This window comes from Bombus pascuorum, chromosome 16 (genome assembly GCF_905332965.1).
Source record: "Bombus pascuorum chromosome 16, iyBomPasc1.1, whole genome shotgun sequence".
NCBI classification, from domain to species: Eukaryota; Metazoa; Arthropoda; class Insecta; order Hymenoptera; family Apidae; genus Bombus; species Bombus pascuorum.
This window is the reverse complement of record NC_083503.1, coordinates 6,494,937-6,509,908: the sequence shown is the minus strand read 5'-3', so window position 1 is coordinate 6,509,908 and position 14,972 is coordinate 6,494,937. Positions and strand designations below refer to the sequence as shown.

The 14,972-nt window shown below is 34.8% G+C and overlaps 2 protein-coding genes across 2 annotated transcripts in view; both read left to right on the top strand.

The window, feature by feature from the left end:
• The window catches only part of LOC132915180 (uncharacterized), a 204,860-nt gene that overhangs the window by 105,178 nt on the left and 84,710 nt on the right, over positions 1–14,972 (top strand). The window lies entirely within an intron of this gene.
• Positions 950–14,831, top strand: LOC132915186 (calcium and integrin-binding family member 3-like). Its single transcript, XM_060974915.1, has 5 exons — positions 950–1,119; positions 1,594–1,696; positions 2,250–2,397; positions 4,973–5,097; positions 13,317–14,831. Exons 1-5 carry the CDS (start codon positions 1,025–1,027, stop codon positions 13,431–13,433), a joined length of 588 nt encoding a protein of 195 aa, XP_060830898.1. The 5' UTR covers positions 950–1,024; the 3' UTR covers positions 13,434–14,831.

The window sequence follows — 14,972 nt, the reverse complement described above, 5'->3', positions numbered from 1 at the left end:
TTTTTATATCTCCAAATTTATGATACGATGAAACATTTCAAACGTACAAATTTAATCGAAAAGAGAATAATAAAATGTGGAGATCTTCGAGCCTCAACGTCTTACGTAAGGCAAGCTATACATATATTAACCAACTTTTTCCTTTGTCCGATATAATTATTTCATTCGTTGTTCTAAAACATTCAGTTTATGATTAACGTGAAATTAGAACAGTATTAAACAATTAGAACGATATTATTAGTGTAAGGATAAAGTATTTACATTGATATTGGCACATTCTTTGAAACAGAATAACTTTTTTTTAAACCCGTGATAACCAAGTGATTTCAGCTCTTTTGAGAAGTTAAAAAGATTAGTTTACTAAATAGATGATGCGCGAAGTAAATTTCGAGAAAGTTGCAATTGGTCGGAATTGCGAAGATGATGGCAAAGATCACTTTTTACAATCTTGTTATTCGAACCTAATGAATTAGGTTTTGTACATTTATGTCAGTATGCACATGCTGAAAACTTTATGGAAATCTGTGATAACGGTAGCTGTTATGGGCTGTAAATGGGGTTAAAAATGACGAAAATCGCAATTTTTCGCGACTCTCGGCTTAATATCGAGATTGTTATGTCTTTCCATACCTGGCACTTGTTTCCTCATCGACCAATTTCGATCAAATTTTACTCCCTTCAAGTATTTTTTCCCTCGCAACCACATTAACGAGCGGCTAAGTCCACTCGCTTCAGATTCGCCAAGATCGCTAGATTCATTCATCCAATCGTTAATTTACGACCACTTTTACAAATAGAAAATTTTGTTTAACAATGTATTGTCTGTGGAACTTTCAAAGTTGCTTTTATGTTAATGGATCGTATTATCGGTATTTGAAATTTGATTGTTAACATCATTTGTGACGTGTCTGAAGAAACCCTCGGAAAGAGATAACATGTTATCGATACATTGATAACCAACCAGCACATTGTTTGATTAACAGGGCGTTAGTTTGTTTGAATTCTTCGACATCCGTGCATTGCTATGGGGAATTATTTGTCAACCAAATATATTCTTCCTGAAGAAACACTTGTCACTTATGTGGAATTAACATACTTAGGAAAGAATGACATACAGTAGTGAGTAACAAAAATAAATGTTGTTCGAATTATGTATAAAGTGCGTAAGTTCTGTTATTGCATAGTGCATTGAAAAGTTAAAAGCATAACGTTATCACAAAGGAATTTAATTTACAATTAGTAACAGAATAGAACCAAACGCGAAAGTGAAGATTTATAACTTTTTCAATACTCTTTCTCGATAATATAATTGCAATATATAATGATGTTACATACATACGAAGTACTATGTATTAAAGTTACGTTAATGCCATAAACAAAATCTAAGTTTTTATTGTCATAATTATAACTAAGGAAACACATAATGTGTAAATTTAATTGTAAATACAAGATATCAACAAAGGAAAACAAAGTTTCATTATTCTACAAAGTCTTTTTATTGAAGTTCACATCGAGATCGTTATGTCTTTCCATGCCTGCCACTTGTTTCCGCATCGACCAATTTCGATTAAAATTCTATATTCATATTTTCAGTATCGTTAAAATGCTTGACAATGTAAATCCAGGAAAACTTCGTGAAAATATACAGCATCGTTTCCCTATTGATGAAGTTGAAAGCATATTGCCACAAATTCGAGTAAGTTAACTATTACTTCATATTTCGGCTAAGTATAGTAGTAAATATTTGTATTTATAATATATTAGCGTTAACGTTCAGTATTTAAGATCTGACTGAAGTAATGACAGCTTATAAACACTTTTATAATGATGAATCATCTTTCACCTATCATTTTGATAAGAGCAACGTCGCACTGAAATTAGCCAACTAGGATTGATAGAACATTAATCCGCGATGGTTGTACGCAATTTTACACAACGTTTCTTTGGTAACAAATTTTCGAAATTTATTAATTAGAAACGAAATACGTTACACGTGGCAGATTTCTTAATTATGTCGAAGAGAGTTGAAGTTATACATCATTTATTTCATGACATATGAGTGACATTCTTAGAACTTGTAAGCGAATGCTCCCTGTAGAATAGTAAAATTGATATTTCTTCTTTTCTCTTCTATAGTTAAATAATATTAAATAAATAATAATACATAATTAATAATAATCTGTAGTGCAGATAAATTATATCGTTCGATATTGTTTAATTTCCAATATTGTAATACTAATTTATTTTAGTGCAGCCCATTTCGTGATTCAATATATCGAGTATTTTCTTCACAAAAAGACAATCATTTAAGTTTGGAAGACATATTGGATTTATGTTCTGCCTTCTCTAAACATTGTCCTTCGAAAATTCGTGCTGCTTGGGCATTTTACATTTTTGGTAAGACACTGTTTATAACTTAAAATTCAAATTCTTTTTAAAATAAAACGTTAATTTAACAACTTAATATACTTTTGATAATATTTTGTATTTCTTTGTATCAGCGCTTTTTAAACTTGTCCTATTCGCAATCCCGCTTTGTCCGGGAAATTAAATATTAATTGGCAATAGATCGCATAAATTTTAATCAATTCTCTGTTACATTTAGAAAGTTATTACTTATTATCACTTGTTGAGACGAACCGAAAGCATATTGACATATAGGGACATTTGGTAAATTTTTTTAACGGATAATTGTAAATGTAGCGCGTAGATGTTTCCTTGTTTGACAGAGCATCCGCACGTACAACAATTTTAAGCGTAGTAAATTTGTGAGCAAAAGTGTCGTTTTATTACTGCGACAGAGGATAATTAGGATGTCTTCTGTGCAGTCTTCTAGGTAGATTGACTGTGTAGAGTTTGGTAGTTAGGTCGTTAGGATGATTGTCTAATCTGGTTTTGTATTTGCCACTCGAGTGTATAATTTCCTCCGCGACTGAACTGATTCTCAGATCTTCACGGAGTTCGTCATTTCGCACATACCACGGTGCGTTTACTGTGGTCCTCGGCACAATAGATCGTAGTAAAGCTTCTAATTTAGCGATCTGCCTTTTACCAGCTACCTCCCCCACCCCCTTAGCACAATATCTTACGCTGAAATGAGTTTGACGATTGTTTTGTAGACGACAAATTTATTATGTACACTTACTTTTGCCAGTGTGCCGAAGAGATAATATTTTAATGGCTCCTACTTAGCTTACTTTCCTGCTTGTTTGTCAGCCTGAGCGTAACCTTGCAATCGAGATTTCAATCAAATCATAATCATACAATATAACATGTCAATAATAATACAATATAAAAAGAGAAGAAAATAATTGAATGCACTAATAATACAAGGGGAAATCTATATATGTTGAGCACACGCTGTAATCACATCATTGAACAAATATTGCCAAAAATAAAAAACTGGCAGACTTGCATTAATTTAGTTCCAAAGTTTTCAGTATTTTAACTATTTTACTTACAAAGACTCTCTACTTGATTAAATAAATCTCGGGCTCGCGATTTGAATCGAATATTCTTCCATCTTCACCTCGTAATCATTAGAAAATCGCCTTTCTTGCCGTCATTAGCTTCATCTAAGAACACGGAAGAAGCGTTGTAGGATACATTGCAAAGTTAATACAACCAGGTTTTTATTTTTAATAATATGTATTCAAGAATCGAGTGATATCGTATCGTGTGTATGATTACCGCGTGTGCTCAACAAATACAGGTTACCCCGTGTATCATTATTACATCGAATCACTTAATGACGCCGGGTTAAGAAAATTATTTTCTACTTTTTAGTACACTTTTGAATAGAAATTATTTTTATTTTATTTTTTCACTAATATATATTTTATTATTTTCTGTGATTTGATCAATCTCTTTGCGTTAGTGAGAATTTAAGTGCATCGCTAAGTAGGTAACTATTTTTGATCGAATCGTAAACAGTAGAATTCACATAGGAAGGTAAAGGTGTTGATTTGGATTAAACTATGAAATCTCCAACTTGCTTTCTTTGAACTTTGAGGAGAAAATTGGTTTGAAGCATAACGTATTAAAACATGAAGTTAAACAAGGGGAAGACAGAAACGACTTATAATCCTCTCGGATCGCAAATGCCTATCCGATATTCATCAGGAGTTCGCTCGATTTCGTTAATCGGGATCGTTTAATTTCACGGTGCACACGATATCGCGTCAATGCTCGTGAAAGCAGAGAAATAATAGGGGCGAGCGAGAGTCGAGAATAGCTGCATACGTAGCTACGTGAAAGGAATGAGAATACAGGCAGACGAGAGGAAGAACAAGGTCAACCGATTTGGGAAAGAAGGTAGAGAGACGAATAAAGAAGCAATAAGAAAAACTAATAGGCATTTATTAAGTTTAGAGTTGAGAAACATGCAGCGGCAAATACGCAAGAAAAATGTCAGTGGATAAGTAAATTAAAACATGTTTAAGATTTTAATGTTTTAAGGTTTCTAAGGTTTTAAGAGTTTCGAATGTTAACACAAATAATTATTCAAATACTTAATTATTGTGTGATGAAAATCTGATTGAAAATGAATAAACGGTTAATTGCATATTTATTAAGTTACTAAATATAAAGAAACTAAAAGGATTTTATAATCGTTCAAATTAGATATACACGGATAGCAACAAAATATTTATAAATCGATGTAGAATCGTTAACTTAATTAAAATGAATTAAAATATGTGCAAGGTCCAGATCAATAGAGATTTATTTTTTATTGCATCATATTCTACTCATCACCAGGATCAAAAGCCTGAAACGTGTTGTTGCGTTAATCTACATTGGATAACGCAATGACGACTCAATTTAGGTAAATTCAACGTATTTCCGTTTCATTCCGTTTCCGCGTCTTGTATAGAGAAATGTATATTAGGTTACTGAACGGTTCGAACGATACGTAGAATAGAGTCAGACGACTCTATAGGAACAACGGCACCGTTAATACCTTCATTTCCAGACTTCGACGGCGACAATCAAATCTCAGTGGACGATTTGATCGAAACTGTGCACAGATTGACACGGAGCGACCAGGACGAACATGAAACCATTGATTCGACGACAGCGGAACACGTCGCGCGAATGGCAAGTTTTGATAATACTTCTTGTATTTACTTCTATGAGTTGATTTTGCAGATAAACGAACAACGTAGCGCAGCAAACGTTTCATTCAATTAACAATGATAAATATATTACCGCTACGTATTATCGGCATAACCGTTGCTTTTATTTGACAAATACAATGACCATATTCCGAAGAATACAAACAGATCTGTTGTCTTAAATCTTGCAATAATAACTCTTATCTCTATAATAACAAAATTTTATTAAATAATAGTAGAGTTTCTACCTCTTTTTTCACATTTGCCACCTAAAATTTAACGATTAATTAAAATTTACAATGTAGTTACGTTAAATCAGAAATCATTTAAAGATACGAGAACTGCATTTACATAATTTGCAGGCTACAATGCGCACCATAACGTATTGATAAATTTTTGGCAATTATTTACACAGCCGATAATCTCACTGATTTGAATAACCTTGAATTATATTGCGAAGATCAACATTCTGAACAACTTATACATATATTACTGTCGTTCGGCTTTAGCTTCCTCGTAGCATCCATACTTTTCTATAACCCAACCTAATTAAATTTCGATAATCATTTTCAACTCACATGAAAAATCAATGGGTTAAGTTTGGGTTACATAACTATAACGCTAACTGTGCAATAAGCTAAGGTTATATTATTGTTATTCGAAATTGAAGATACTTCAGCCACGATATTTTACAAGAAAATTATAAGACTATTCAATTATGGAAATCATGCCGTCATCGAAATGGAAACTTTTACGAATGACTTGGAAACTAAAGTAACATGCGTAAGGAAAAGTTGTTAAAGATGTTAACCTTGATAACATATTTCAAGCCCATTGAAATCGGCGAGATGTCAGCTTTGTAAATAATCGCCAAATTTGTTTTCATATTAGGACTTTTAAAGATTTTGGGGTCATTTACATATAGATACCTTCTCCCTTTTTTAATAAAACCTTGTGCGTTTCTATTTTTCGTAGAATAACAAATATTTAATGAACGGCAAATAAAAATGTGTAGTTGCGTAATAAAAAGTGTGCGAAGCGATGTATGTTAGTATTATTAATCAAATATTGAAATCATCGGGTCTTTGACCGCTTATTTCTACTCTTATTTTCGAATTGATTATAACATACCTTGCAATAGTTTGTTGCTCTACATTTCCCAGTCTAATCGATTCATTTATACCTACAATTAGTTACACGTAGCTACCGTGGAACTCCATTTGTACAAACGAAATTTTAGTTCGATTATTATTATTATTACATATTATTTAATTCCGTCGAAATAGAAAAATGTAAATTGTACAGCGTAAATACGGGAGGAGTTGCTTTTAAACTGTCCCAACATAACATATTATAAAACCGCTTCTCTGCTCCACTCGTTACGATAACGCAGAAACGTTATTAATTAGGTCAGCTGTCGCCAGTAGTAATCGATCACCAAAGCCAGTTGATTTACGAAGAACTCCATTATGCTCGTCCACATGCTTCTGTCAGCAACGAGAAAATTCAATATATGGTAACTGGGCAAGAATTCCGTGTTTTCATGAAATACGTATAATACATCAAAATGAATCGATTATCTCAGCATGTTTTTATTTATTCTACTTTGCGTCTGCAACCGACTCAATTTTACATGTAACCGATGATACTCAATTTTCGAGCAAATGAATATCCAGTAAAATTGTGTACTATGTTAAAAAATTAATATTACAATTACAAGAGTAGGTATCGTATGAGGATTCAACGATCGCTTCGACTCCAACGTAGTGGGTTTTTCTTGGTATTTCCTTTTCCAGGAATAGGAGGTTTAATAGTAATAGTTAACGTAACATAACGTGTCTCGATCCTTACACATATCTATAATATAATGGCGGAGGGGAGAGAGGGCGTATGATGACAAAGAACTTTGTTGGAATGAAAACTTTTTATGGAATAAACACTATAGAACTGGGCCCCTCCCCCGCCCCTCACCTCAGTCTGAAGAGCGAAATAGTCTGAACATCGAAGAATGTAGCGTCTGTCGCATAACTTTTCGGAGAAACGTCTTTGCGCGTTATGCATTTTGTTTCTAACAATGTTGCAAGTTTTGTATAGCGTTTCGGATGAACGTGTTTTGCGCGCTATACGTTTTACAAATAACGTTTTGGTTTTCTTATGTGGAACGTTGCTGTCGTCTCAGATACTATCGGCTGAGCTGTAGATGTCTGTCCTTGTCGTCCAAGTTCAACCATGGAAACGGCGATTCGAAGATATAGTGTACTAATCGTTCGTTATCGCCAAGTATGACTTTTATCGTGAATTCTTCCTCCCGCTCAAATCCTTGGACGCAGACCATAGCCATCTGCGTTGTTTCCTTTTTCTCTCAAAAAGATTTCTTCAGAAACGTTCGTCAAAGGACTGTACTGGACGATGCTATCGTGGACTATTTTAAACAGTACGCGGTGATGTTTGGAGACATGTTGTCTCAACATTTAAAATCGATTCTCGCGTCAACCGCTGCAGTTTTCAGAGATTCGTTTTGCCGAGAACGGACGACGAAGTAGAAAGTCCGTGATATCGAGCAGTAGTCTTTCATATCCGTAATAAGATTCGTGAAACTTTGCGTACATATCGTAAAGTACGGCATATTTGCGTCGATCAAAGTCGAGATTCGGATCGTCGTATGGATACGTTGCAAAATTTAAATAAAGTCAAACGTTCGTCGACATACAAAAGTTAAAAGAAGCAGCGTCCTTTCGGGACGTTTGCATAGCAAATATTACGTATCTCGGCTTTTCTAATTGCGCCGCTGCTTTTATCAGCCAAATATGTTTCGTAGTTGCTTGCAATAACGGATATTCGTGGAGATTCCAGAATCGGAAACCCATGCCGATCGATTCGCTGCTGTAGAGAATACGCAACACGCCAACTTTTGCTTCAACGTAACATGCGGTACGCTCCATTGAACTTTATGTAATTTCAATTTAGATTTCAAAGCAGCGGGTGAGTACAACGCGTTCGTATCATCGCGTGCGCGAATTAAAACGAGTTTGTGGCATGCGTTTATCAGGACACGTTTGTAATCTTCGCAGAAGCCCAACAACGTGTCGAGCGGTACACAGAAATTGAAATCTGTCGTCGCTTTGTGAACATTTTTTGTATAATTTACATACTTCCAAGCTGCGTTCTCCAGTGCCCTACTTCTCTCTCTGGATAAACTCGAGTAATTCTTCAGTGCAATTGTTATACCGAGACTTCCGAGGGAATCTCAACACCGTTCAATTCGTAACGAATTTCATCGAATGTAAACGCGACGCTATTAGTATCCAAAATTGCATCTCCAATGGTATCCTTCGACTCCTCTTCCAATAAATTCAGAAAACTTCTACGTTTTAGCACTTAGAGGTCCGGCTGTAGTATAGGCATTCGTGTTCCATCGTTGTTTTTCAACGTGGCGTTAGCGTGCGTCTTCTTCCTTTCTACCGCCAGATTACCGTTAGTTCCAGCAATTGTGGGGATTTCAAGTTTCGCACGTTCAACTTGGTCGTCTTTACCCTTTTCTTTTCTCTGATCAAGGGGTCGAAAGGTTTACAGGTAGTCGATGAGATTGCTATTTGCGTTGAGTTACTGCCAGTGTTGTTGTTGTTGTTACTGCAGATAAGGATACTATTTCGTTCTTATTGATCGCAGACGAAGTGTATTCCAAGTCAACGTATGTGTATTCGCACCGTCATCTCTCCTCCCCGAAAGTCTTACGCACTCTGATCGGACTCTACCAGGCATGTAAATATGAAACCGGAATTTTTATATAGAAAATACACGTTTATTGTATGAAAATGATTAAAAATATTTTATTCGAAGTATTGCCCATCGCTAGCTATACATTTTTCCCACCTGTCTGGCAATTGGTGGATGCCACGCCAAAAAAACTGTCTCTCTTTCGAGGCAAACCAGTCATCGAGCCATTTTCGTACATTTTCGTAAGAAGCGAAGTGCTGGTCAGAAAGTGCGTGTCCCATCGATGCAAATAAATAGTAATCGGACGGAGCCAAGTCTGGTGAGTAAGCCGCGTGCGAAAGTATTTCCCAACTGAACGCTTCGATCGTTTCCTTGGCCGGTTTTGCTGTATGCGATGGTGCATTATCATGGAGCAAAATTACTTTGTGTTGCCTTTTTTGATATTCTGGTCGTTTCTCACGCAAAGCTCGATTCAAATCGATCATTTGTTGTCGGTAGCGCTCGGTATTAACGGTTTCGCCAGGTTTTAACAGCTCATAATAGATCACACCCTTCTGATCCCACCAAACACAGAGCATCGTCTTCCGTCCATAGCGATTTGGTCTTGTAGTCAATGTCGGTGGTTCGCCTGGAGCTACCCATGATCTTTTACGCTTAGGATTCTCAAAATATATCCACTTTTCATCGCCAGTCACAATTCGGTGGAGAAATGACTTTCTTCTGTATTTGGCGAGCAGCATTTCGCAAGTGGTTTTTCGGTTTTCCCGCAGTCTTTCATTCGGTTCACGTGGAACCCATTTTCCCACCTTCTGCATCTTTCCCATGGCTTTCAAACGTATGGAGACGGCTTCTCGTGTCACGTTTAATCGATCAGCGAGTTGTTGTTGCGTTTGAGCGTCATCCTCATCCAATGATTGCAATTCGCTGTCTTGAAACTTTTTCGGTGGTCTTTCACGTCATTCGTTCCTCACGTCAAAATTGCCACTTCTGAATTTTTTAAACCACTCAAACCTGTGATTTACCAAGAGCATGCTCACCGCAAGTTTCGACAAGCATTCGATGCGATTCTGTGGCAGTTTTCTTCAAATGGTAACAGAAAATCAATGCTGTCCGCAAATCGTAATTTCCAGGCACAAAATTCGACATGTTCAACGCTATTACAAACTATGCTGTTGTGTGAAACTTGTATCGTTGTAAGTCGAAAATGTTTGTGAGATGTCAACAAAGACTTTTGGCATGAATGACGCAGTTTAGTGATAACTACATTATCAGCTAGGGTCATAGGCAAATTCCGGTTTCATACTTTCAGACCTGATAATCGGATGGTGATTCGAACAATCAAATCATCTATTTCTCGCACGACGATCGCTAGGTAAATGATTCGTTGCAGCGTTTCCGACATCCTATGTCCTGGAGGCACCCTCCGAGAACAAACTTGTAGTTCCTGTACGAACCGGTGATTACGTTGCATCCCATTTGAATCACGTTTACATTTATGATATTTGCAGGCTTATCTGACACGTGCGACGTATTGGGCGATAGGATACGATCCGCAGAAAATCCTAACGAGATCCCACGTTGTTCGATTTCGTCAAGTTAACTCTGTACGAACTGAGAGTTTCGCTGTGCATGCTGTTGTTATTTGTTCGCAAAACGATGGGATATTCATTGTCGTCGTCCTTGATTATTGATCTGGTCTTACAAGGATACATGTTTGTTATCCTTCGCCTCAGAAATTTATTTATCGCTTCTAATTCCTGCGAACCGTCCGACGAACTGCACTCATCGTCTTTATCGTGAAAATAAAATTTATCGTTGCTACGCTCGATGTTGGGAATCGTGTTACACGTCTCGAAATATACAAGACCGAGCTCGTACTCGCCATCCGTCAGATCGATCGGTGGAAAATATTTCGCCGAGAGCACGTTACTCCTGCCGTTAAAGCAAAGGTGAATGACATGTTCGTCGTCGTTCTATCATGAATGTCTGACGAAAAATGAGATACGTTACGAGCGTAGTTTAGATTTATGTCAGATATTCATGAAGGAATTTTACGCACAATTGTCCACATAAGCCCTCAAATTGAAATTTGACATTGTGTACAGTTGTACGTGATTTTCGTGTTATTCCCGAAACAATCGATGAGTTTTGCCGGTGGTCGGACTTCCCAATGTTGTCAGAATATTTAACCGTGGATCCTCGCTTTGCATATGCCACTCAATGCGTGCTCGGACTGTTGTCTTTATCCAAATTCACGATGTTGCATTTGCTTGGTCGAGATTTCCTCGGTAAATCATCGCGCGAGAGTACCGCGATTTCTTACACCACTTTTTCAGTTGAACGAACTATACGAAGTATAGTCACGATTTATCGTTCCTATTTTCCAATATTCTGTTTCAATTTTAGCATTCTTTCTTCCTTTTCAAGCCGCTTTCGCGCTTGCACGATTACGATGTTACGCTTCTTTCAGCTGTTTTTGTGCCGTCTACGCATCATTTACAGCCTTCGCCACTATGGCTGCACCGCCGATCGGTGCCTCTGCGGCTGATAACGCTGGAAAGCAGGAACGGGGGTTTGCCACTGCGTTTCACATTTTCTCCCTTCCATCAACTTTCAATCCCATACACATTTTTGTTTCAGCCTTTATAACTGATTCAGCCTATACACCTGCCGATATGATGCTCTTTCATCTAGCGACTATATTTTTCATTATACGTTGATTACTTGTCACGCGCGTTCAGCTAAAATTCTGTCCGCTTTGTGACGTCCTTCGATGTCTTTGCGCTGGAAGTAGGCGATGCCGTGCTTTCTGTCTCTAAAGCTGTAGCTTCACAGGTAAGATGCGTATCAGGAATCATGCCCCGTTCAGAAAACTTGTCCCTTTCGTTGTACGTATAAATAACAGTTTCTCAACATGGATGGAGGTCCATATGCGTTCTCCGCTTGGAAATATTGTAGTGTACGATGTACCGTAACTTTTCATTTATTGGTCAGCTTTTACGTTATCTGAGCGAAGCTTAGTTAGAACTGTAGATAGATAGCTTCCTGATCAAGCAACTTCTCCCACACGGTATATATGTCGAAGATATGCAGAAGTGATCGAGTAACATTTGCTCTGGTATGTATTTGAACCGTTGGAAAATTAAATCGTATAAAATTTATTAGTTTTAATATCGCAATTTCTTTCTTAGAAGTAAAAGGGAGCAGCAAACGCAAATGCTATTTGAGTAAATCCTACAAATAGAAATTCTAGCAACATGTCATAAAAAATATACTACAAAAAGTTCATCGATGCTATTGATATTAACATCGTTATTTTTAAATATGTGAATAAATTATACAATTGCTTCGTATAATTAATTATTTTTGAACGTAAAGTATGAAATCCTCATAATCTATTTAGATAATTTATGAGACCAATTTCATAATCTTGCCTTTCAAATAAACTTCGCTATCTATTCAAAATACAGGTCTCTATTAATTTGTCAGGTTGATAAAGATTGATTTTAAACGTACGTGGCATTGATTGAGCGGAAATCCATTAAACCGTAGCCCTTTTTAAATAAAATTTGTCAATACACTATTCTATTGAACTGAAAATAAGAAAATTGTAATAAATTACTAATTTCCAGTTTGAAGCGATCGGTGATTTGCATTATTTCGTAAAACCAACAACGTAGAGTATTACAGTCACAAAAAGAATTTGTTTAATTTCTTAAATATGTCCTTTGCAAGAGTTGAGTTATGTACTAATTATTGTATCATATATCGCACGTTTATATTCATTATGCGCAACATGCTTTTTAACTTCTTTGCGAAACATAGAAAGTAGAAGTATACTTGATATACTAATATAAAGTATATTCTCTGCTACCAATATGAAGTTTATTTTCCTTCTAAAGTATAGCAAGGAAATTCCATTCACGAGCTTTTTTTTATTTCACTACTTTATTGCCGCTTCTAATATTTTAACAGCATCAGACTTTTCTTTTAAAACATTGTCGCGCGCTAAGCCACATACTTTTTTCTCATATTTAATTTAGTTGTAAACGAATCAAGTTATTCCTAATATTGAAATCTACACTATGATTAATGTTTCGTTGTTACAAATTATATATATATATTTTTTTTCTGTAAAAAGGAAGTCTTACTGCCGCTAACGCAACACAATGAATAAGTAAATAAAGTAATAGTCAGATTCAAAATCGTAATATAAAATTTTTTATTTTCTTATTATACTTAACTACATGTATCAAATTGCAAACTTATGTAAACTTGAAATCCAATTTGATGCAATTACACAGCCGAAAATAAAATAATTGTAAAAGTTACTTTAAGGTTACAAGTAATGTTCCTTGAGATAGGAATATGAATATACATGTAGATTCTATTTAAAAATTATTACGATAAAAGAATATTTTGTATGCAACGATTCTATATATAATATAAGCTTTCTTACTAACGTTTCTTTTTCAACTTCGTTAGATACTTCAAGAGATGGTGTTCACTCAACAGGGAAGCATTTCCTTCGAAGAATTTATACGTTTCGCTTCGAGAATTGCAGAATTCTCGTCAACATTCTCGTTTCATTTTAATGTTTAATTATGCTCGTATTATGGTAATTATTTCTGTAACTTCGATATGCATATTGGAGCAAGTGTACGACTTTGTACTCCAAATTCATGTGCATGCATATCATTACATAATTAAGTAATAATTATATAATTTTCTCAAAAAGGTATTTTCACAAATTAATTCTATTCGAATGGAATTATCGACCATTTTGTAAGGAAAAATACACGCATAGATGTGCTTTGCAATGAATTTCACATAATATATTCAATTGCATGTTGCTTTACAACTGAAAAATGTTATTATTCATGGTTACTATTATATTATTGTACATGGTAATACAAATTTATAGCACTGTCGGGGGTATGCTTCTAAATACGCATAATTATCGATTTTGTAACCTTAGCGATATAATTAATGCTTCAATTATTAGATCGTATCTCCTACATAGAAATTTTCCATATCCTAAACGAAAATTTTATTGTATACAGATCGATATACTTATTGTCATTTATTTGATAAGGAGAGTTCATTTCTTAGAAGGATATGTAGAATAATAATGGTATCGATTGCATTAGATTGGTGGAAAATAAATGACCTATCGCTATTTACATTTTTAATTCATTACCAAAATATACAATCTTACTTATTATTAATTTGTTCAGTAAATAATCACGGTTATCAACTATTTATGAGACTACTTTATTATTTTCTTTCTTTAAAAATATCTATAAATTTATCGAACCGTTCTACCTTAAAAAATTATTTAATTTTCTCCAAAATATAACAACAGACGAGGCAGACAAACATAAACGAATTCATATTTCAACTTTATAGCACTTACAGCGATATATATGTACGTATATACAACTAACAAAGCGTTGCATTATTTTTTGTAGTTTAACTTTTGGAATAAAAGATAATTAGGAATGATAGACAATTGACATTATAACCGCACGTTTTAAACAGCGATTTATTTCCCACCAATGCATTATAACAAAAATGTCACATATTATCAATAGATATAATATTGTAAAGGAATTTATGGTATGTATATATAAGGATAAGAGAGGGAGAGAAAATTTACTGCGGAACAGAGCAGGCAAGTATTGTAGAAATTTGTAGATTTTGTTGTCTTGTAACCTCATAGCGGAATCAGTAAATTAAAAAGCTACTAAAAAGAGATTCCAATGTTTTTCTAATAATTAAATATACATACAATATTTAGCAAAAGGATATTTTCTCCAAGTATGAAATAAATACTTATTTCACATTTTAAAAAAATATTTTCCCAGTATACAAGGAATACCTGTTTTATATTATGGAGAAATTATTTTTTTAGAAATATGAAACCAACGAAGTTGTTTAATATTAGAAAAAAATATTTTTCTCGAGGATGTAAAACATACCTATTTTATATTACAAAAATATATTTTTTTCCAAATAGACATATAAGAAATAATCATTTTATATTAAAACTAAAATATTTTCTGCTTTACATATTCTTTTTTGTTACCAATACTATATCTCCTTAAAAAATTAATTTTATTTTTCGCCAAAAGGATTATT

Bases quoted from the DNA above. Each gene is read 5' to 3' on its own strand.
- LOC132915186 (XM_060974915.1), top strand. From the start codon at position 1,025: ATGGGGAATTATTTGTCAACCAAATATATTCTTCCTGAAGAAACACTT. The intron at 2,398-4,972 runs GTAAGACACTGT...CTTCATTTCCAG, and splicing joins TTGGGCATTTTACATTTTTG to ACTTCGACGGCGACAATCAA. The intron at 5,098-13,316 runs GCAAGTTTTGAT...CAACTTCGTTAG, and splicing joins CGGAACACGTCGCGCGAATG to ATACTTCAAGAGATGGTGTT.